This window comes from Ischnura elegans, chromosome 6 (genome assembly GCF_921293095.1).
Source record: "Ischnura elegans chromosome 6, ioIscEleg1.1, whole genome shotgun sequence".
NCBI lineage: Eukaryota > Metazoa > Arthropoda > Insecta > Odonata > Coenagrionidae > Ischnura > Ischnura elegans.
Genome location: NC_060251.1, coordinates 52,079,666 through 52,104,631, shown reverse-complemented (window position 1 = coordinate 52,104,631; position 24,966 = coordinate 52,079,666). Strand labels below are relative to the sequence as shown.

Sequence of the window (24,966 nt, the reverse complement as noted above, 5' to 3'; positions counted from 1 at the left end):
AACCAAAAAGCGAATCCCCGTCAAAGTTACACCACCAGGTCTCACGAATATTACAAAATAGGATCCTCAAGTCGGCCTCAAAATGTATTGTCCCCCATAGCACATTTAAAAAAGTTTTACAAAAGTCGCCGCTCGTGTCGCTGACGGACAAATTGATCAGAGTATCACGGAGAAACAAGCTATAATTAGGGTTATTAATCGAAATTTAAACGCATGCTGATGTGACCTATCAAATACATTACTTTACAATGATATTCCTCGCAATTGCCAACATTTAATTGCAAAATATTGGAAAAAAAGTAGATCGCATTGCGCTCATCACCGCGCCGCGGACATTTTTGAAAAACGATTAAAATGGGACCTATGTGGCAACAGAAATCAGCATACTATGGGACTGAATTGGGCCTCCTCCATGCAGTCCCCTAGGACCAGCCATTACGCAGCCCGTACGAAATTCACAGGAACAAAGAAAAAGGGATGCCAAAAAGATGGCGCGAGCATACAAACGTTACGAAGGGACAGGTTTTTCAATAGAGGAGGAAAATCTCTCAATTCTTCCGGACAATGTGTATGAGACAGATGAAACGAGGACCCAGGTCGACAGGCCGGGTCTCGCTTCCTTCCATCGAAGCCTTCGCTTTTCACCCGCACACCTCGGAAGGGGAAGGACAGGGAAGGAAATAAGGATAGGAGACGCCGCCGCCGCGATGAGAGCCCGACGACTCACAGTGGGCTAGAATCGAAAAAATCTGGCCAAAACCTCAAAGGCGATTTTTGTGAGCTAGGAAGTTGAAACTTCGCACACATATTCCTAAATAAATTGTGCACAACTTACCAGATTATTTCTCACCTGTGCCATCATGTTAACAATATATCAAGAAAGACGATAGGGCCTATTATTAGCAAAATTATTACTTGGTTTACCAATGACATTTTTTTTCTATGAGAGGAAAGATTAAAAGGTCATTTCGTTGGATTGTGTATGAGACAGAGACTTCGAGGGTTCTGGGCGAACCCTCACCAGGGTTACAACGCACCGGGGCATGACCACCTAAATACTCAAGGCCTTCGCACTGAACTTTCTCTTTTCTCTGACGTCACAGGATTGCGGCTGGCGAAAAAACCGGAATCATAGGCACATAGGCGACAGAGCACATGTGAGTAGCGTCAGTTGCGATCCTTGTTGTTGTAGTGTGAGCAAGCGATTTGAGTTTTCAAGCCTTTATTGTGGTGAAGTTATCGATTTGCTGTGTTTAAAAAGTTTTCAGTATAGTAGGAAAGTGTTGTGTACATCAATATAGTTGTAATTACGACGGGAGAGAGATAGTGAGTGTTTTCCAGTTTCCCAAGGAAGGACTGAGAAGGAGGTGGATGAATGCCATCCCAAGGAAGGACTATCAACCTTCAAAGCACTCAAGAGTAAGTATTTATTTTTCCCTATTAAAATTAAGCATAGTAAGGTGAATATTTTCTAATAATTGAATTAAATATTTTCTACTAGAGGAGTTAAACGTGAGGTAATTGCTGCCATATCGATACATGCATTCTCTTCTCATAAACTTTTCGGGGTTAAATTCTTTCTGGGCTTGATCTTATATTGTTACATGTGCACCGAGTAAAGTTATTATATCAACTATGTAGCATCAGGGATTGTACGAATAGAAAGCAGTGAAACGTTTGAGTTAGGAAATGGTCATCTGTTGGTCTCAATTAATTATTGCAGCTTCCTGAACTTATCCTTCGTGAATTCAAAGATTAATTTTTACATTGATCGTCAAAACGATAGTCACATTGGCCCTGTCCTATTGCAATTGTTGCTAAATGTTCTATTTGCAAGAGAAGGATTATAAAAGTTGTGAATTTTAATAAATTTTAGTCGTTCAAAATCATGGATTAGAATCATTACTATACGCCGAGAAATATTTCCAGCATCATAAAAGTACCGTTGTGATTAAGGTAAGGTTATTTATTTGATCGCATTGATAGGTGTTAATGTATTTTCCATTTATTAACCGATATTTTACTGAAAAATAGCTGCGAAAGCAATCCGTGAAGTAAGCTGCTACTCTATAAGGCGGGTGTATAGGTTATTTGTTTGCTTTTTATTTAGTCTTCGCTTCTTTTTTTCTTCATCATATGGATCCTCAAATGTGAATCATCTAACCTTTTCATACACTTCTTTATTTCAATGGCTTGGAATTATTCGCTCTCTCTCTCTCCCTCTATCAGAATCTACTGTTTCAGCTATGTTTACGTCAATTTCTTGTATCTCAAAGTAAAAAAAAGCTTCGGAAATACTATTCATATTAAATTATCATCAAAATTATATAAAATTTCCTTATTCTTGTCCCGTATTCGTAATCCCGTTCATTAGCAAGTGGTTGGCTTTGCGCTATTTACTGATAAAGTTATATTATGTATTAAAGGGTATTTAATCTGTTCTAACCACATTCCATTATCATCTCGATCCTGCGTATGATGACTGGTGCTCATTCATTACTAAATGCTACTCCTGAAGAATTGTCAATAGTAATTAAATATGTCATAAAAATACATATCGTGATCAATTTGCTACTATTTTTTAAATTTTATATTTGTGGCTTCACATTTTTTTCTTCGCTATCGTGATCCTCAAATGACATCTTGCCATCCACTTTCTTATTTCTATTAGAAATCAAATTCCTCTCATTCACAGATTTTCAGGTTTTAGGATCCCAAAACATTTATCCTTTCACATTACTTAAAATCATCATTTTTCCTTTGTCCAATTAATGTCTCTCGAATTTGGATGTATGCCCCACATCCACATACTCTTGCATCTTTCACATCTGGCTTCATTTCTGTTTTCTCACATCCGATTTCATTTATTGGGTTTTCTTATCTTTGCCTATATTGGGACTTGTGCTCGTAAAATATGCGCAACAAAGCATATCATCTGAATTTTTTTCATTCCAACCTCCATTTTATCAGCAATTTTCTTCCCTCACCAATTAATGTTTTATTTCATTCATTAGTGTGAGTCCTTCGGTGATTGCTCGCCATAGGGTTGCATTGAGCGGCGAATGGTATCAAAATGCCATTTTCTCAAAACTGTCGTTTCCAATGACTTAATTGATGCATGCTCTTTGTACTCCCTATTTTTAAGAAGCTGCATAAATAGTCAAAAATGAGAAAGAGGGTGCTTTTACTTTTTTGGTAGTCATGATGACTGTCTATTGTGACCCCTAGTAACAAGGATGGATACTTGCCGGTCCAATAAGTTAGTAATTTGCTCAGAATATGTACCTTATTTTATGACAGCATCTTGAATCTTTCAATTTATTTCTCTGATATCCATTGCTCAGCCAGAAAGCTTAGAAATTTGTTATTCTTACAGTGCCCATAAGTGCCAAAAACTAACAAGATAATCTTTTTTCCAGGGTTGCCATTAAGATGAAATCCTTTGGGAGGCACGACAGGAACTTAACTCATTCGATAAAGTGTTAACTCTGGCAGACTAAAACTGACCACATAAACTACTGTTCAAAGATTTGTAAGCTTCTTGATGACATTAAAATAAATGCTAAAAACAATAAAAAATTTAATGGCTTTTTTCTACCCAACTGCAATTACTGAAGAAAGAGGCACTGAGATACAACTTAGGTGCTGTTAAATCTGATCAATGATTGTTTTCACCCTGATAGATATCAGGCAATTTCCCAAACCCTTCTCGAGTGCTTGTGAATGGGCTGAGTTTAGGGGTATTACTCTGAAAGTTTCACAGACAAGCAAGTGACATTTGGTTTCTTTATGTCCTCTCTGCTGGTGGTGAGAAATGGAGGTAAATGTTTCACACATTTTTAAATGATTTGGGTAGCAAATGGTCTAGTGTTGTCTGGCTCTGTGGGATGTTAAATCTGATTAATGATTGGTTTCACTCTGATAGAGATCAGACATATTCCTAACCCCTTCTAGAGTGCGTCTGAATGTAATGAGTTTAGGGGTTCTTATTCTGAAAATTTCACAAGCCGGTGACAGTTGTGTTCTGTGTATCCTTTACGTAGAACCTGTTCAATAATTCGTCCGACACTGAAAAATGTGATTAAACGAGGTATTTTTTGATCCATTTTAAAAAAATTAGCGCAGGAAGTAGTCTATATATTATCTCTTTTGGTTTCGTTAAACAGACCTCATTGATTTTCTCCGTCGCGATTCTTCCGTACCCTTAACCAACAGATTTTCATCCGTTTTCGAGGTTGGACAAATTTAAAATGATATTTTAATATCCATTAAAAATCTTACGGTTTCTTAGTGCTAGTCTTGATACCGGGATTAATGCTTTATTTTCCCTTTTCTAATGTTTTTCGTGAACGGTATGGTCATGGATATTAACTTCATAAACAATATCTAGAACTTCATTCTTCTCGTAATTTGGCAAGAATTCCGCTATCGTCTTCATTCGTAAGTTTTATTTTGGTGAATGACTGTAGCGCTAATAGTGCAGTTGAAGGACTTAAATCACTTCTTTAGTCTTAAGAGCCGTCAGGTACAGAAATATAGTCTTCCAATGCATTCATAATGATCATTGACAATTATTCCGCGCATTGATAATTATTTTGAGGCGAATATGATATTGGAGGATAACTCAAACAAATCATCCAATAGATAAGTGAAGGCATTGTACCGTGCATTTGCCAAAAGATTCATACCGTGTTTATTCTTGAAGCGTTTCGCATTGTTTTCCACCGGCGCCTACTCTCCCAGTCCTCTGGTACGGGATCAGGGTTCCGTGGTCGTTCTCCGGCCGTCCGTCAGCCCCAAACCTGTGACGTCACAACTCAGTGCGGAGGCCTTGAGTATCTAGGTGGTCATGACCGGGGCCGGGAACCAAGCACGAAGCTTATACGCCCGCGCACCCGGGGAGGGGGAAGAAAGGAAGGAAAAAGGATGGAGACGCCGTCGCGATCGGAGCCCGCCGACGCCTCCAGGGAAGGAAAAGGGATGGAAGGGGGGAAAATAGGGATAAAACACCCCAGTGCTATGGAAGCAAAGGGAGCCCTACCTAGCGAAACCAAGCGATGCTATTTCTCTGCCACCATCCCGGGGAGATTTTTCTATGAGGAAGAAAAATCCCAATATAGGGACAGTGGGAATAGATGTGTATGAGACAGTGTACTTCTTATTAAATTATAATTACTGAAAAAATTATTATAACTTTCTTATGTAATTACTTATTGCAAGAGTGAGGACGACAGCCGTCAGGCGGGCGAATCGGCTCTTTAGCGTTTGAGGGAATATCCTATGCCACAGCCGCGTCTTCCCTCTCCAGAGATCTCCACTTGGTCTCGGCTTGTGCGCTCTGCCCAGACCACTTTCGCCTTTGTTGAGGAGGAGCGGCGCTTCAGCATTGTGCCAAGAGCTAAGAAGATGACTGAAGCGCGTGGCCAGTCTTAAATGGAGCAGTGTGGAAATGAAGGAACATCCATAAAATGCTGCTCCCGCTGTCGTCTGTTCGACCGTTTCTGTAATAGAAAGCGTCCAAAAAGAATCGATTAAATAAAAATTGAGGTGTTTCATGCCAAAACAAATCAAGCTAATGCACAATTTTAGTTCAGAATTGGAATCTACCCCGATGCCCATGTAGTGATGGAAAAATCCATCTCGATAAAAATTGAAAATCGACTGTTCATATTCTAAGATAGAGGAGATCGATAACGAGCCATGATCGAGCGAGTTTCCATTCAAACTCGATTTTACAACTCCGATATTGACCATTTCGTTTTATCTCAGCAGCGTCACTATCCGTCTATGATGCCGTCATCCGTGCCATGTGAAAGACTTTCATCAAAGGCCGGTACAATGGGAAAGGCTCGCTCTCGATCATCAAGAAATCATCTAAATCGGTAGATCTTGCTAAAAGATTTTAGTGGAGCCGAAGGGCTCCAGGCGGTATTCTCAAAACTTTAATATGCGTGCATTCATAAATTTATGTTACTAATAATTCAATCAAGTAATCAATATGGATTTTTTGGGATTTTTCTTATTTTCAAATGTTTACCTTGATGTTTTTTGAATGAATAATAAACATGTCATTGTATGAACTGTATTTTTTCAGTAAATAACCGTTGATTTTTTTCGATTAAAAGATATTTTGATTCAAATTTCGATATTTGTTGAAAAGTCGAGCTTTTTGTTTCGATTAAAAATCGATTACTTAAAAATTGATTTTGTCGATATTTTTCCATCACTTTACCCATGAGTTTGAATCCTTTCCTTGTCTTGACTTTCAGAGATTTTGTATTGCCGGATGTAAAACAGATTAAGAAATTAGAATTATATGTCCTTGACTGGAATATACTACCTAAACTGGTAGATACTATATAAGATACTGTATTTTGATATTTAATTAAAACATATGTACCCGATATGTTTAAATTCCACATCTTGCATTAATCTCCGGAAAACATTATGCTCACACATGTTGATTATTTTTACACCATGCTTATCGTATGTAAAAACTACGTTAATAGATAATCGATCGTACTTAAATAGCTAATATAACTTGCTAAGAAAAATTATTGACCGAGAGGTTTTTCAGAAGGTTCTTCAGTGAAATTTATTTTAGCAAAATCCTAAAATTGTATTATAACCCCTAATTTTCATATTATGTGTTATGATTCATTGTTCATGAGAGAATGAGTCGATAAATGGTGGCAGTGATAATGTTGGATATCCTTAGATAATCTCTTAAAACTTTAGATAGACCAAGGATTTTATTTAATATATATTCATAGTTACGAGAGGTGCTTAATAATTTTACTGTTTGCACCGGAGTTGGCCGTGATAGTTATACAAATAGTTTAACTTTAGTTTCAATAATTTCTCTCTCACACACTTTGTTGACTGCGGTAAATATGATATTTTTGTCATAAGACTACTGTAATATCGACGCTTTTTCTACTTGCACGTTCGATATCAATATGGGTCATAATCAAACAATTTTTTATACAGACCAAGTTTTGTTGAGTAGTAAAATTCATCGAACATATATTTCAAAGCTGTGGCTTCAATTGTAGCGAGACAGAACAAGAGGAACAAAGTAGCCAATGTCCTCCAGGACGACCAAGAAAAGGTGAAAGTGACGTATTGGTTCCCATGATGACTTTTTGCTTTTAGCACTGAAACTGGGAGCATGCCAAAACAAGAAGCCAATTTCAGAGTCGGTAGCAACGCCACTGCTGTCCACTCCACAGAACTATCCTGTTTGAAAAAAAGAGAACGATACGAGTTAGCAATGACTAGATAGCTTAAGAAAATTTGTTCCCTTTTTAACATATTGTTTCACCAACAATTGGTTTGAAATTTCTGAATTTCGTAACCTGTCTGCTACGAGTTCCAAAAGTACTTAAGGTGTGCTTATGATGTACTTTAGTTGTTTTAAAAGTATTACAGTGATTTATATTTAGTAACAGCGTTTTTTAATGCTACGGAGCCAGCTCGTGGTTGCGTATCTTTGTGGTAGAGTTCAGTGAAAGAATCTATAAAGATTACAAAATATACGTATTTCGCTGAGCATGGCGAGTGATATTATTTCTCAACCATCAAGTTTCTAATCGTTGTAATAGTGGGATTAGGATTTAAGTGAACGAGGAAAGTGACAAAAGAATAAGAATTATTACCGACTGGTGCTGTATGTACTCAAAATGAAATTACTTTCTAAAAAAAGTGTGTTCACCGCTGGATATTTTTGTTCGAATTTTTGGAAGATTCGAAAGGTAAACCCAGTATCTTATGAGTTCTATTTAAGAAATTCTGAGCCAAATGGGTGATGCACGGGAAACTAAAAGTGGATATAAGAACAGCCGAAATATTGAATGATTGGTGATTGCATACTAATTGCACGTGGAAGAGTGGAAGTACGAAAGGAGATAGTTTTCTCCACGACTGAAGGAGACTTAGCGATACGTAAAAGATAACATGGAGTAAATTAAATTTCAGTTTTTTGGGCATCATTTCTTATTTATATTTTTAATCGGAATTATAATAGGTGTAAACTGATGAATGTCATATCAACTTTGAGTGGTTAATCTATGAAACATGTTTTTTAGGCAATATGCCACACTATGCGATTAAACCTGAAGGTTGGTTAGGATAAGTAAGGGTGGAGCTCAACATTTACTAAGCCAAAGGCGTGAGAAGTTGAATACAACCAGGGCAGGGGGGCCACTTCCTTTCCCTAGGCTATCTCGCACTGTGCATGTATGAATGTAAAATCGTGGTGTTACATTTGAATTGTATGATTAATTGAAACATCTACAATTTCACTAATTTTTGTACTCACCCTATATTTGATCTCTGGTTCAGCTTCAAAGTAATTGTCCTTTCCAAGGCCTTTTTCAAACTTAAGGTCAGGGTTTGTTGGAAGAGGTTCCGGTGATATCTTCATTGGAGAATTCCTCCCGGAAAAATCGGTCTTCTTTAAAATATGCCTCGTGAACATCATTCGTTTGTTATAGTTGAATTTATTTAATCCTACGAGTTAAGCGTCCAAGCTTTCTATGTAGGCTGACAATGTGTGGGTTTAATCACCACAAGGCTTCAAAATTAGGAAAAAAATTGTCAGTTATTTTATTTCTCTTGAAGTTTCACGAGGTGAAGCTAATTCAAAGAGGCTTACATACGGGTTGGATGTTGCTCATTCGAAATCCGTTCTTACTCCAGCGTGGAGTAGCAATGAAAAAACCCCTTTGAAAGAGAGACAAAGGGAAAAATTGGCGTGGGAAACCATCCACCTGTCCGCTCGATAGGGTGAAGAATCCACAGGTGAGCAATTTTTATTTCCGCTGTCATCCAGCTTCATGCATGTTTTTTGCGTTATCTACGTAATACTCCTATTACTGCCAAAATGGTGTGTTTGGGTATTCTTGGACACCGAAAATAAAAAGCTACATATAATGTAAACGATCAAGAACAATATTGACAATTTCTCAGGAAAATTCAATTTTTGGTCATAAAGAGAGACTTTTTTAACGTGTCATGGTGCATAACGGTGGTAGTAATAAAGGAATAACGCGTCATTCTTTTTATTCCTACAAAAGATATTAAATTTACGCTACAGGGCGTTTCAGGAGGATTCTGCAATACTTCAGAATGGCAAGGGAGACAATTTTAAGCATTTTTGTGCGGTCGCAACCCCTTAGTTATTGAGCTACGGTAACGCAAAAATTTTTTGGACGCACTTTGCAGTTACCATGAAAACGGTTTTTCTTCGGTAGCCAGCCTTTTCGGAATTTTAATTAATACTCTGGATTTTGAAGGATATTAAATATTTAAGGTTGGAGGAAAATGAGCGATTATAATTGTCCAGAGCAATCTCAAATTGGGTGAGATTGCGCAAGGGAATTGTTAATACACGCTGGAAGCTCTCGCTTTATTCATCTCAAATATTTAGCGGAAGTAAGTGTACATTTTAAATGAAATACACAGGATAAAAGAGGAATTTTATATCTATGCTTCCTAAATTTCATCATAAATTCATCCCAACAATAAAAATTTTTATCCGGTTGTGTATGAAAAAAGGATATGAACGCTATTTTCTGATCAATGTTTCCATATATTTACATTACGTTTCATACAATGAAAGAGCAGACTCTCATACATGTATGCTCCGGAGATGTACTTTATCATGGCTGTATTAGAGATAACATTTTTTACTTAAGTAAAATCTGCTATTTTCATTATTTCAAGCCTCAAATAAAATTTAAAAGCCCCGTCGGTACCGCACATTACTCCTCGGTCTCACGTGGATAGCTTGTCTTTACAATACTAGCTATTCCGGTAACGATCCCTCTTTGATATTCTCTCTCTTGTCGCTAATTAAGTTATTTACACACATTCCCAAGCGTTGAGGCTGAGGAAAATATGTATGATTCCGAATTTTCTCGTAGAGTTGTAGATAAATGTTTATTTTTTCAAAGTTACGATTCAACCAATGGATTGCAGAACAAAATGCATTTTAATCCTCCAATAGTCTTCTTTGTTACAATTCCACGTCCATATACGCATATTTGCGGAATGCGTTGGATAAATGGGTAGTCCGCTTAAATGGGTCAAGTTTCACCGGTTCAAATATGTCCCAATGAAGTGGAATGGCTTGTATAAGTTGTTTCCCAGGAAGAAAAAAATAATCGCCGCCGAGGCGTGCTTTCATGCATTCTCGGCAACGCTCGTACGTTACGGCCTAGCGTACTTCGCCTCCTATCGGCCGGACTCGCTTGTTACGACAGCCATTAAATCATGGCAATCCGAATTCCGCAGACCCATGCCTTTCCCACGCGTTTAAGCACCACCTGTGTAATTTCTTGGAAAAATTGCTTCGCCAATGCAACGTTGAATTGTGTATCCGAACGTAATTTTATGGTTTGACAGTTTTACGTCTATCGTCCCCTCTGCTTTTTATACGAAACAAGCGTTGAAAATGTCAAGATAAAATCTTACTGTTCGCAGTGAAAATCTTGACACTAGCGTGAAGCGGTAATTCGAATGAAAAAGTAATCGGCGCCTTTTCGTGAGAAAAAGTCTTTCCAAAATGTATTTGGAGAATTGTTACTTTTTTTAAGGATTTAGGAATTAAAATAATTTTCGTGAATATTTTAAATGTCCGTCAGATGATGGGTGGGGCCTTGGAGCTACTTTTTTTAGTGACTTAAAATCGTTGCTGTAATTACTTTTAAGAGTGTCTTTTACACTCTTACGACCTAATTACACATTATCTCTATCGTGTCAGGCTCAACTTTTTGGGAGCTCATTTTTTGTTGCCTATTTACACGGTACATTAACCCTTACGATTTAATGTCTAAATGTATGCACGCGTGAATGAACAGGATGCACCGCGTAACCACCCAACTTGTGCGAATGCATGTACAGAAAATTCTAAATCGGTTCATGCAATTGTACATTGTTTCTTTACGGTCCACAAAAATCGTTCATGCAAACAGACATTAACTCGTACGTGTTAAGGTATCGCATAAACAGTAGATATTAGATGATAAACTAGCCGTATTCTTTGATTCATTTCCTATACCTCTGTTCATTCAAATACTTGGAACATATTATTTCAGCTCAGCCATTTTAATTCATTTAAAGGCAACTGTTGTGTGTGAGTTTCACGATTTTCCATAATTTTTTAAAGTGTTATATCAGTCTAAACGCCGCCACCATCCGCGTATGTGTGATTTTTGATGATAAATATTTAATTTCTTCTCCTTCCCCAGCCAAAAGAATTTCCATTTGAAATGATGTACTTCTTTTTAATCCTTCCATATACCTTCGTTACCTTCTCTCATACCTTTTTACCTGTCCTCTCCAGCCTCTTCGTATTTAATTTTATACTGGTGACAAAATTACTTAGTTACGGGTACAGTAGGATGTGTAAAGCTGATAGTTGATAGTCATCCCTTAAGAATTTAGGAGATGCGTGAACCCCAGTTTTGAAAGATAAACAGAATAACAACTTTCAAGGCGCAGATAACGAATGATATCATGCATCGGCCGTAGCTGAGTCTGAATATCATGGTATTAGGTAATGCTGAAATGGATTGCAAAAAACTGGTGCTGTACGCATGCAATAAATTTTGTCAACCTCTTTATTTTATGAAGAAAAAACGGGGTAATAGTATTGCATTTGCAGAAGTTGAAATCACTTATTACTGCCAAGTTATTAAATCAGTCGTAGAGAAAAGAAAATGTATTTCAAATTGGTGTACATGTAAAAGCAACCGCAAGATGTATAAGAAAAGAAAAATAATAATAATTAACGTTTCGGTAGTCAGTACAATTTAGCATAATAATTTAATTAATTACTATCAGCAGTTAGTTTATACAGAAGTAAATTCGTAGAGTCAAATGGAATATTAAAAAATCCAGAAAAATCCCCATTCACTCCGGTACTTACGTCAGTATTCATCAATGAAGATAATTTGATCTGGGGTATTTAAATCTCGAATAATGCAAGCTGAACCTGATTTTTTGCTCATTTAAAAGCCTAATCACTTGTGCGATATCAGGTGACCGTAGACTGGAATTGGCCGAACATTTTAGAGTTAAGTTAGAGCTGAGTTCCTCATAGTTACCTGGAAGATTCCATCAACAATATTCATTATATCGATAAAACCTTTAATGCTTGGATTCCTGAAATTATACTTACATCTGTAATGTTTGCATCTTCTTACAAGGAAGTTCTTTAATGAAGTCCATTTTTAAAATAAAACTATGGAAACCAAGGCCTTATTTGAGAACGAGCAGGTGCCGTGTCGTGGCACTGCTACATGTGGTATTTTTTCGTTAGAATGACTGTCAACCTAATATCGATGATGCCCGCCCATCCACATCAAGGGATCCCGACTCGAGTGTGTCGGAATTAAAATTGGATGGCCTCCACTCCTCTCCAATGCTCTGTTTATCAGTTGTTTACCGCTTAAGTTTAGGTATTGATGAAGTTTTCGTAGTATGTTTCCTGTAAAAGGCCTCGACGTTCTCAAGCCTTAATACCCCCGGAAAATTCTCCTTAAGAAAAAGCCCCAAAGAGAGCTTTTTTTTGGAACAACCTTTTAATATTCTACCGGATGATTTACCTTTTCCTTTTAATAATTTAATTCTTCGTCATTTTCATTTCATCTTCATTCCACCCTCACTTCATGAATAAATGATCCGATTTTTCTGTTTTCTTCAATTTTCCTTGAATTCTCTTTTGAAGTATCATGTTAATGGAATGGCGTACCCTCCACCTGTATACGCTGATGAATTGGGCTGTAATGCGATGCAGATGCGATGAATCATTAAAGGAATATTAGCCTCTGCCGGGATGCTTTCTGGGTGCAACTCTCAAATACTGAGTTTTGAATCGCAGGAGTGCAACAAGTCATATTCCGGTGAAATTTAAATAACACGAGCTCCAACGATAGAGAAACTGAACCTCCGGTGGTTTCTGACCCTTTCTTGGTAATGTACTATTTTATTCGGCATCCATAATATAAACTTTTTAAGAGTATGACCAGGACTTGTAGGCTTGATGAGTTAATTTTGAAAAAGAGTTTGATAGAGTGGACTGGATAGAGTTTATGGACACTCTTGAGAAAATAGGCGTATATGTATTGTAGGGATGATTAACTCATTCGTAATCTATATTTGACTAAACAGCGCAAGTGAGGGTAACAGATGGTTCATCACGGTGGTTAAGCATTGGCCGTGGTGTGAGACAAGGCTGTCTACTATTTCTCTTCGTGTTTGACGCGTATGCAGAGGAAATTATAAGGAAGGCGTGGGGAAACTTAGAGTAAGGAGTCAAAGTAAGGTTAATTATGCTAAAATCACTGAGTATTGCGAAAGAACAAGCATGGATTGGATAGTCGACTAAATCGTTGCGTTCACTAGTTGATGCGTTTAATAAACTGAGCGGGGAATATAGGATGAAGGTAGATAAAAAAGACCGGGTTTTTGCTGTTTGGTAAACCATCGCGAGCAATGAATGTAGTAAATAATAGTAGGTGGTCAAAAACTTGAGCAAGTTGAGCAGTTCAACTGTTCGGTCAGAGCCCGGGCCGGATAAAAGAGGGAGCCCACGGGGCCTGGGCCCAACCCAGGACCACTCACCAAGCACGATCCTTCCGCCAGTATGGAGGTAAATCTAAGGAAATCGAAAAGAAAACATAAAAGAAAAATCTTGCATAAGGGGATTCAAAGCTAAGAAGGGTTGATTTTTTAAAATGTAGTCGTCCACGCGGTATCATCGCCGAATTTGAAGCACGAAATTCAAGTAAAGTGACTGGATTGTAATGCATTAGGTATATGTTTTTATATTGCTAATAAATTTACTGAAAATTGTGTTTCCTGCATTTACTGCTATTACGTTACAAATTGAAAACAACTTAAAAAAAAGGGGGCTCCCATCAAAATGGGCTCTGGTCCACCCACATCCTAAATCCGGCCCTGGGGCCGTATTCTGTATTTCGTCGGTACCGCACCGGTCGGTTTCCTTACCCAGCCCACCGACAGCACATCATTCCCTACCGACGACGGTTTCCATACCGACGACGGCTAATTCAGCGATTCAGTATGGTCGTCGGTATCAAACCAGTCGGTACGGTTCCCCCTCCTTCTCAAACAGGGAAAATCCGAATATATCCGAAGTTAGAAGTCATGTAACGTATCTCCACCAATGAAAGAAGGGTAAAAACAAGTGAAGACTCATTGGCACAGTTTGTTGTCGTCATTCTCAATCTTTTTATTTGCGGAAATTACGACTTATTGCTAGATTAAGATAAACGATATTGGATAAGTTGTTAACAATGCTGATATAATGTGTGGTAGTAATGCTGTACCTACAAAATCGAAGGAAACAATATTACAACATCACAATAAAGTTTGGAGATTGGATGATGGAGATTGTTGTTGCTGGAATGAATTATTGAAACTATCCTTGAGATCGTAGTTTCTTTTTTTAAATATTGGTTCCGTATAATGCTATTTATTCATGATTTGGTAATATAGTCGTCATTAAGTAAGTTCCGTATAAATGTTATCAACGGAAGGTTATGCCCATGGTTATGCCATTGGCACCGTAGCAGACGAAAATAGCATACCATGGAACGTGAACGTAGGATTCAAATGCAAATGTAATATTAGAGGAACAAGTTAGGAAATTGTTATAAAAATATGGAACTGGGTGTAATTAAAAGAAGTGTAATGACGAGGAAGTAAAGAAATTGTGATTGGGTGAAATACATATGTTTAAGTTGCGCATTCCAAGTGAGAGAAAATGATAATATTGCGGTAAACCTCATACTTATTAACAAATATCTTCTTTTATCGTCAAGGGAATCAATGGCTGACGATAAAATGAAATATAGTTGCCTGTTACAAATGAAAGAAACTGATACCGTTGTGGCAAACTTCATACTTAAATAAAAAGATCTTATTTCTATGCCGAGAGAAACGCCAAATGATGATTGAGTGAAATAATAGTTGCCTATTCAGAGTGAGACAAAGTGATAACATTGCGGAAAAACTCATATTTAATCAAAAATATCTTTTTTATGTCAAATGAGCAAATAAATGATGATAGAGTGAAAGAAATCCTATTACAAAAGCGAGTGAAAGTGGTAACATAAATGAGAGAAAGTCATTATATAGTGGCAAACCTCATGTTTATTAACCAATATCTTATATTTATGTCAAGATAATCATTATAGATGTTGACACAGTGAATTATAGTGGCCTATTCGAAGGGGCAGAAAAAGATAACATTGCAGCAAACCTCATTATTTACTCGGTGATGAGATAAAAACAAAATAAAACGTACAATGCGCACCGGGGAGTTGATGAAACCCACTAGTCGGTGGCCGTACCGACACCTTTTTGCTGTCGGTACGGGTACCGACGATCTCTCGCCCTCACGTCGGTGCCGCACCGATCGAGTTCGTACAGAATCGCACGACTTCTTACCGGGAGTCGGTGTGACGTCGCACCCGACGAATCGGTGCCGCACCGATCGGTTTGGAGTTACAGAATACGGCCCCAGGTCAGAGCATTAGAGAAACTTGAGCAAGCCACGGAAGAGATTTTCGTTAGCAAAGATGGAATCGCAAAGAGCTGTTAAGAGGATCGTAATGTGAGATTCTAAGAAAAGGCAGGCGAAGAATTTTATGGAGAGTGAAGCGGTTTGCGATGCTGACGTTGGCGTGTGAAGCGTGAACGCTGAGAAAGGAAGGCTGTGAGTGGATAGAGGCGTTCGAGATATAGTTGTCGTTGGGAATATATGTTTTGAATATTGGTACTCGTGCATTTCCTCTGTTCTTTAGTTTTTGCATCTTTTGTAGTCCAGATGGCATTATTATGCTCCTTATTCTTTGGTTCACCTTTGTTTAGCTTGGGCGTATGTGTTGTAGCTAACTTGTCTTTTGTGTGGGAATATTCTCTGTTTTTCACTAAATGCCCGTGGTTCAATCATCAGGTATGGGGATATATGGCTGGATGAAGTGGAGAGTCGACTTATTCATTATGTCAATAAAACCTTTAGTGCTTGGATTCCTGAAATTATACTTACATCTATAATGTTTGCATCTTCTTACAAGAAAGTTCTTTAATGAAACTTTTTCTTCCATTTTTAAAATAAAACTATGGAAACCAAGGCCTTATTTGAGAGCGAGCAGGTGCCGTGTCGTGGCACTGCTACATGTGGTATTTTTTCGTTAGAATGACTGTCAACCTAATATCGATGAAAAACGACCAAATGTGGGCGGGTAGAGGAATCTTCTGCCTAAGATACGGAGGAAACGGAAGGTTTAGATGGAGTGACCACTGAGAAGGGGCATGTTGATGGAGAAAAAAAAAGAAGGCGGTTAATGGATAGAATGAATGAGGCATGGCCTTCCTGTGAATTTAAGATGAAGCTCAATTTGGAAGGGGAGACTGGCCGAGGTGACTCGTAAAATTCTCCATGCAAGTCTACCTTAAATGGTAAAATACTTTAGTGATAATAATTAACTCCAGTACTGTCGGGTCCCTTAAGGTCTACTACCGTGCCTTTCACGTGTGATTAGAGAGAAGCATGCCGTTCAGGATAATCAACGCAAAAACATTCACCTCATGGTCAGAACCAGGGGCGGATTTAAGGAGGGGTCAAGATCCCCCCCAAATTTTATGAAATACTTTAAATTTTTCTGAGTTTCATAGTGTTTGTATCGTTGTAAAGGAGTAATGGGAGTGCATCTGTAAATTCATGGTTACAAGTCCCAAACATGAGAGAAGTTTGAGTTTTATCTATCGTATAGCATAGTACTCTCGACTGTAAAAACGCCCTTCTCTCCTGGGCGGGCATTTCACACTCCCCGGACCCAGGTTATGATCCCCCTCCCAAATTTGATTTTGAATACGCTTCAGGTTAGAATTGAAATACATTTATACTCACATCTGGTATTGTATATCTTATTAATTTACATTCAAGATCAGTTCAGCACTTCAGATATTATTGCGTGATTAATATGTTTTCTCTTTCAGGCTCCGAAAACTTAACACCTTCACTTTTGGGCAGTTGTGTAAAAATCACATAAATCATCCAATCAAAAAACAGTAAAAATTTGATTAAGGTAAATACTTCCTTGGATGTAAATAAGAGAGGATTTGTGTTTTCTCAATCTTTAATGCAAAGTAATCCCAACGCATTAAATACTCCCATCTTACGATAGAATTGCCATAATTCATCGATGAATTTGTCATAAAATAGCCATACGTCTACTCTTTTGCGGTTATTCTCTCAATTGTAGTTCTGAGTTGATTGCCCGCATGCTGTTTTGGAAGGGTAAAGCGAAAACAAAATCATCTATGCCACGTAATTTCAAAAATGAAATGGCATTAATTCCATCAATATCATCAATGCCAATCATCAACACTATTAGCATTAAACTGAATGTCAAGAAATCTCTTGGTGAATCTCTCGAAAACTTGGATGAAGGTATCTGGCAAACACGTGGTATTTCAGGGAACTGAGACTTCTCAGGTGCTCCATTTTTTTTAACCATTTCTCCCCATTTTGAGAGAAGCTAATATGACTACCATATCGATAAATCATCACTTTTAATCATTCAACGAGCCACTTCCATCCATTCGGTAAACGCGAATGGTACTCTCGAAAGTTATGCAAGAGCAATGAATCGCATATTATTTTTCATGGGCTCATTTTTTTTCTATCAGCTCTTGGCTAATTGTCTTTTGTTTAATTATCTTTTAGCCTGTGTAAAACCTTCGCCGTGCTAGCGACGATAACCAGGCCATCTATGGTATGTGACTATTTCACGTTTTCTTGGTGGGCACATTGAGTTTATTTTCCTCTATTTCTTCAGCGGTTGAGCTATCGTCAGTAATAGCCATCTGCCACTTTTCAACTGGGAACGTGGAAAGGGCTCCTCCGAAAACCTGAAACAACACAAATAAACGAAAATTTAGACGAAATTGTTAAATTTTTTTGAAAGTTTATTTAGACGAATATAGTTTACGATGGAAGGGAACTGGGAATGTCACAGTAAAATCCAGGAAAGCAAATTTTTGTGAATAAAAAAAATAGATCTTTAAAGCCAGTGAAATAGAATTTAGTTTAACGTCTATTGAGAGTAGACTAATTAAGTGTCAATCTTCAAAGTACATGTTTTTGGTATGCCCACTTTTATCGCTCTATAAATCAGTATAAAATATTATTGCCCTTATTATAAACATTTAATATCTTTTTCATGTTTATTGCAATATTTGAAGAAAAAATAATTATTCTTATTATACAATAGCCAGGTAGTATTTAAGTTTTATCTAAAAATAAATATTTCCTGATGTCAAGCTCAATAAATTTGTTATTTATACTAATAATTGCCGTCTAATCAAATACTTCTCGTGACGAAAATTGCTTACTCTTTAGTTTCCGAAAAATCATAATAAGTTCTTAGGTGCGATCTTAAAGAATCCTAAAAAAATATATATGTTGGTTTGATTTAAATCTGATAAAATTGACAAGGTGTTGGTCTGGTGACGCCTAGTCATTCCTCCGTTGGTAAAGAGAATATATGGGGCAGTCAGTCATTGAAAACTAATTCAGTAGGAAAAGTATTTTTTTTAATTGTGTCGACTCACCTTCAAAATAATGGCGTCGATTTCCTTTGAGAAACGGGGTTTTATTTCTCTTATCAACTCTTGGGACTGCTCGTTTAGGACGCCGTTCACCGTGTCACCTGTTTTTAAAGGGACAAGCAATAAAATTTGTTGAAATAAGTGGGTTAATGACGATTTACATCTATGTCACCATACACATCACGCAACAGAAAATTCCGAAAGGAAAGTGCCTTTCTTACCGTGACGTGTGTCATTTTTTTCTCAGCACTTACCCAAGAGCTTGTCACCGTCGAAAAGGTTATCCAGTCGGACCCGCATACGGCCAATGTCAAAATCAGTTTGCGTCTTCTTTAACCTTAATACTTTGTTTATAATCTCTACTGTGTTATAGGAATCAGCTGTCACGCCATCTTTTAGGTACATGAAAACATATGTATTTGGGTAAAGAGTAAAATATATCCCAACATTTTAACATAATGATAATCCTCGAAGATACGAATAGGATTGATTATAGGATAGACTAATATTATGATTGGAAATTCTGTGGCTATTAAAAACATTTTAAATGAGAAAATGTTACACGTACTTAACAGTGACCAAAATCTTCCCTGTCCAGAGATCGGGATCATGAGTAGATTACCCGATACGTCGTAGTCACCGTATATTTTCAGCTCTCGAAACTTCAGTCCCAAGGTGAAGCGGTAATTCTGCGGATCGGACCTGGTAATGATAGAGAAGCAATTTGGAATACAGTTCAAGATTGAGATGTTATTTTTACTTATCAGATTGTGTTTGGATTTGCTAATCATCACCCAATAAGTACATATTTTGAATTTTAAGATGCTCGATAATTTTAATATTGATTAATGGTAATTCATGCTGGCATATTTTTATTCTCATTCTTAATGTGAGTAAATACTATATCCGATCAAGATATGTTCGGAAATCAAGATACCTTGCGTATGTTGTGGTGTAGTTGCTCAAGCCGTATACTTCCAAATTTTTGAACGCGGCTTTGATTTTAGCCACACCTCCACCTTGGTTTATAACGATCGAACTAATCTTAAGTGGTTCCATGCACGGAATCTCTAACTCTGGCACTCCTGAAAAAAAAACAAATTGCTAATGTAAAGAACCGATAGAAAGACAACATATACTTAGATGTCTCGATCGTAAGGGAAGAAAAAGTTCTTGAAGGGCATTGAAAACAATAAGGGGGATTCGCATACCGCCTTTTTCTATTGGCAAGTTAATATTTGGAAAGAAATAAAAAGTTATTATATACAGACAAAGATGCATGCAAAATCTGACCCATTTGCCGTTTAAATCGAGATAGGAAACTTTGTGGTGTGGTGTGCTCGTTAAACAATTTGCAATGGGAAGTAGGTCGTTAGGTTGTGGAAGGCACTGCGATGAGTTATAGGTATCCAGTGTTGCAAATCACGGCAAATAAATCGTTTGAATTCCTCATTATTACGCAAACTTGTGCTCTCAATTGCGAAATGTCTTGCATATTAAAAAGGCCGTTTGCGCTAAGGTCGGTCGTACAATATCAATTCTAACTTTTTCATATTTCATGCCTGATATGACAATATGAATTATTTGAAACGGCTGGAAATTTTCCGCAGATTCATTTATTTTACTACACGATCGGTTTCAATTCGTTTTGCATTACCTTCAGGTGAAAAATTTATCGAAAGTTATCGTGAAATAAAATTAAATAATGTGTGGGATATTGCCAGCGTATTTTAATTAACTAATATGTTAGAATTACACCACATTAAATCTGAAACAAATCTTACTCACATGATGAGTTACACATTCGACTTTCTTTTTTTATGCATTATATCGGAACAGATTAGGTAAATGATCACTGCATAATCTATGCAGGTCAAGAGTGTAGCAATTTTCTTTCAGAAGGTATAAAAATGTCATGGCCTTAAAATGCAAGTCTGCTTTCGGTTACTTGTGCAAATAAGACTTACGAATGTACCTGAGAGGGTCTATGTACAAAATCCAGTTAGGAAGAAACTTTTACGTCGCACTTTAATTTACCTATTTATTTAACATTTTTTGTCTGGCGCCTTTAACACTTTTTTGTCTGGCGTCTATACGTTCGGTCAATTATTAAAATTGGGCAAATAAAGCTGAAAACTGACGATAAAAATCAATATGGATTTGAAAAATTGAAATGTTGAAAGCAAATTACAATAGTTTGCAAAAGGAATACGTCCCTTGACTATCGCGTAGAAATAAAATTCCTTATATTTACCGACAAATTATTCATAGGAACTTTTTGTTAGAATACGAGACTTCTGTCTCTGTTACAAATGTAATAGAAGAAGGGCCGAAAAATGAAATCATTGCTGGAATAAGTGCAGCACAGATTGTAGTAATGGCATCAAAATGGATTTAGAAACTCTGATCATAAAATTTAGCTTAGTTAACTACATTTTGATCGTGAATTTGTGATTTTTATTTGGATTTTTGAACTTGAATTTATTCACTTTAAAATTATAGGAAAAAATCGAAAAAATGTCTGATGTGAAATGGAGTTTAGCAATTGAGTTCACAGCACATTTGACCAGGGGTGGTCTGGGGTTCTTGGGGGCCCTTGGCCGGGGCTCATGACGGGGTCCTGCTTACTGGAGAATCCGGGGATCCCCTCTCGGAAAATTTTAGGAAAATGCATACCCGGAAATGGAGTTTCGCGCTATTCTTGCTCTTAAAAACTAGATAAAAGTTAGTAAAAAAATGTCAATTTCGTAATAAAAAATACTATAAAAAGTGGGAATGTTCACAGCTTATAAAATTTAATAATGCACCTATTTATTTTATGAATATATTCCTTGAAACTGCACTGAAATCTAAAAAAAATCTGTAAAATAACCTTTTCTAATAACTGTTTCAATAAAGCATCAGTTTCTCTTTTATCTTCTGACACCTTTATTTTACTTATTTTTTAATATTATCTTTTTACTCTGAGTCTGTTGTAAATAAAGCACCCAATGAAAATAAACGTAGAATTTTAAAATTGAAAAAAAACTTTGGTTCGATTAATCTCCGTCTTTTTTCACACCTTTCGTATACGCTTCAGACGCGAGCGTTGCGTGGCCCCCTAGGCTCGGGACTCTCGGCGATTGCCGACCAGCAGACCTGGCCAGACCGCCCCTGGATTGAACAATTGATATGGTGTATCTTTTGGTCATTCGATAGGGTTTATCTTTGTGAAAGATCATTTCCACTTACCTGTATGCATCCGGTCCCGTAGCCCCTCTATCAACTCATACAGGTATTCATCCAAAGTTTCACGGTCATGGACGCCATTATCTTTTTGGAGGTCATCTAAACGAAAAAGAATTGTTTTATTTAAAACGTGGTGCATGTAAATATGTATGTCTATGAAAGGAAGGAGTTTGAACTCCTGAAGTATTTTTTCGACTTGGTTTCAGAGTTGACAGTATGTTTCTCAGAATGAGTAACATGTTAAAGAAAGCGTTAAAAATCACTCCTTATTGTTCATTATTCACACTCCTTATTCTTTGCTAGTCTATTCTACGTCATTATATAAAGTATTTAAACTAAAAATCTCTTTCCTAGGAGGCAAAAGTTAATCTACAAAAAGAAGACCATAAACAGGTTTTGACAGAAGGGAAAAATAATGAACTTTTCTTTTAAATTACTTTTCCACAAGTTAGTATGGGCGGTTTTAGACCCTTACCTAGATTTTGCTTTTCTATGGAAGCAGCTGAAGCAAATCCGCAACTAACAATAGCCACAGCTATATAGTACCTCGAAAGTGATATCATGGCTCGGCCGTGAAGCGGAAGGTGTTTTCGGTATCATGCACCTCCCGTGAATGAGAAGGTATCAAAAAAGTTGCGCTTATGAGGTGCTGCACTAAAGACCTGCGAATGAAGTGGGGTGTTAGGAAATAGAATAGTAAACAAAAACATAATGAGGTAATTTCCAAGCATTTATTATACGGAGTTCTTGGCGTAATCGAGAGTGAAACGTCGAAGATAGCTACATTTGTCAACTACATTTGCTTGCCTGAATTTCAGTTACTTCGTTGCGTCACAAGAAATTCTTGGAGTAGCATTTCAAAGTCGACCAAAACGTGCGTTCCACATTTGGAAACTTTTGAATTACGAAATATTTCTGTAGCTTAAAATGTACTAGGAATGTGTTATAAATTTTTATCGTGGAAAACATTATTTTTCTGAAGAAAGCATCGCCTTTTGCCCTTCATAATTTCAACTTGGTGACCTTGTGGATTTTTAGATGGAATATTCTAATAGATTATACGCGAACGAAATCGACTCTACCGACGTTGCTGTCGTCTGAATCATCATTTATTTTTTATTCTAGCCCATCATTCTTCTGAATCCGAATTTCATAAATCGACGAAGCATAAAGCATCATGCTGAGTGTTACTTACTGAATCTGTTCCTGTTATGCTTGTCTTTATTAGGGCTGCGATTTAATATCGTTCTTTTTTATGGTAATTCTTCTACAGATTAGCTATTGCCTGGTCTATCTATCCCATTGTATGATTTTCTAAGAGTGGTTTTCCGGTGGCTATTTTTGCCCATTCAAAACGTCCTGCCAAGTTCTTCAATCTTCTGCGTTAATTCTAAGAATAATCGGGCTGAGCCACCAAATTTTACTATTTGTTTCCGATATACTCTCTTTCTCGTGTTCCATGTCATGCAACCAAATCTCTCATAATCGACCAAATCAAACATAATTTTAATATTCTCAATAATTAGATTATTAATACGAAAAATGTGTATATACATTTATGATTTAATTAAATAATTAACCGGTATTTCATAGACTTACTTGGATGTCCTGATAGCAATAGAGGCTTTCACCTTTAACATTGAGATGAGTGTTTTAACGCCACAAAATAGGGTAGGTGGAAAACATTCGTCACAGTATTATAATTTGAATAATCAATTCGATGACTGCTGCTATATGCAATTTCTGCGGCCCAATTAAGGCAAAAGAGGGGTAAAATAAATACGTACAACAAATACTGTCACATAATACGTCTTTAAAAGATAAAAACTGCTAAACGCTCAAATTTTGAAATCTCGAGAAAGACCTTTGATGATATTTACACCCCTTATATTTTAGCATAGAGTTATCCGATAAATTGAGGGCACATAATGGAATAATGTTGATCTTTTTAGCACCTGAAGTTCATTGTGTTAATCATCATATAATACATAGTAATATATTAATTTTACGGGACTATTATCCCTATTACAAAAAAGAGAATATAATTTACTCTAAAATACATAGAAAAACGTAGTTCATTGTACATCAGATATTATTACAACATAAGGTTGGTAAAAAAAATCCGCTGAAACCACATATTCACATTACAAGATTTAAAAATCACTACAAATACTAGTATTTGTAGTGATTTTTAAGTATTATTAGTGTAAGTATATAAGTAGTATTATTGTGTAAGTAAATCACAATAAAAATGAATTGTCAAAATAGCGCGTCGGAATTTAAAGATGGCATTTAAACGTACGAGCTCAGTGTATGATAACCGCAGTATATCATCATATATGAGAATGATGGCACAAGTTTCGATAACTCTCTAAATTAATTAAAGTTTCATTTATAATTTACATTTTAGGACTCGAGGATATTTGTTGAAAAGCATTTTCTAATGAGACTTGATTAAAATCCCTCTTCCTATTTATGTATGAGCAATATATATTTTTTGATAGAGACGCACGTCAAAACGAAGGTTACGCCCGGTTGTTTTCGAAGGGATGTGGAAATTATTTTTTTCCTAATAGAAGGGTTGAGTTTGTGATGTAATTATTTATAATTATATGGAGAAAAACCTTTCTGGCGGTAGTTCTGGTAATAGTCCAGCTGTGTTATTTCTCGTCAATGATCGTTTGAATAGACTCAGCTTTAAATTTACGATCTGCGGTGAACAGTCTCCTCATGCTCCGATAAAGTGACGATTGCTAGCAGGTGGAAATATGAAGTAACACGATTTTGCTTGGGTGTTGCTTGGAGGAGATTGAACTTTCGTCACCTCATCGGAAAGTGCCTACGAAAGCAGCTTGTGCTGTATGCGGCTCGCCCACAACTTAACTTGCAAAGGAATCATTTCTCATGAGAGTCATGGTTTGAAGCAAAATTATGGGGAACCGATCCCTCCCGATTTATAAAACAACCTACATGCTATAATGTTTATATTATGGAGTGAAAAAATTTAACCCTTTTCCATTCATACAGCCAGGTGTGCTTAAAAATTTGATATTGCTTTCGTTACTCGAACCTCTTCAGGTAATATAAGAG

The 24,966-nt window shown here is 36.9% G+C and overlaps 1 protein-coding gene and 1 long non-coding RNA gene across 2 annotated transcripts; one reads left to right on the top strand and one right to left on the bottom strand.

Annotated features, from left to right (window-relative positions):
* Positions 1-1,050: 1,050 nt before the first annotated feature.
* Positions 1,051-3,579, top strand: LOC124160372. Its single transcript, XR_006865150.1, has 2 exons — positions 1,051-1,419; positions 3,420-3,579. It is a non-coding gene; the product is annotated as an uncharacterized LOC124160372 (long non-coding RNA).
* A 13,577-nt stretch (positions 3,580-17,156) lies between these two features.
* LOC124160771 (protein takeout-like) lies at positions 17,157-22,520 on the bottom strand. The gene is made up of 7 exons (XM_046536800.1): positions 22,352-22,520; positions 21,880-21,975; positions 19,586-19,733; positions 19,217-19,350; positions 18,903-19,040; positions 18,652-18,749; positions 17,157-17,949 (listed from the first exon to the last, which is right to left on the bottom strand). The coding sequence occupies exons 1-7, from the start codon at positions 22,437-22,439 to the stop codon at positions 17,827-17,829; spliced, it is 825 nt and encodes a 274-aa protein (XP_046392756.1). The 5' UTR covers positions 22,440-22,520; the 3' UTR covers positions 17,157-17,826.
* Between the last annotated feature and the right edge of the window lie 2,446 nt (positions 22,521-24,966).

What these genes read in the sequence shown, in the direction of transcription:
- LOC124160771 (XM_046536800.1), bottom strand. Translation starts at nt 22,439, where the DNA reads ATGATATCACTTTCGAGGTACTATATAGCTGTGGCTATTGTTAGTTGC. An exon ending in CATAGAAAAGCAAAATCTAG is followed by an intron (nt 21,976 to 22,351) that starts GTAAGGGTCTAA and finishes TTTTTCGTTTAG; the next exon opens with ATGACCTCCAAAAAGATAAT. An exon ending in TCGACGCCATTATTTTGAAG is followed by an intron (nt 17,950 to 18,651) that starts GTGAGTCGACAC and finishes GTGTTGTTTCAG; the next exon opens with GTTTTCGGAGGAGCCCTTTC.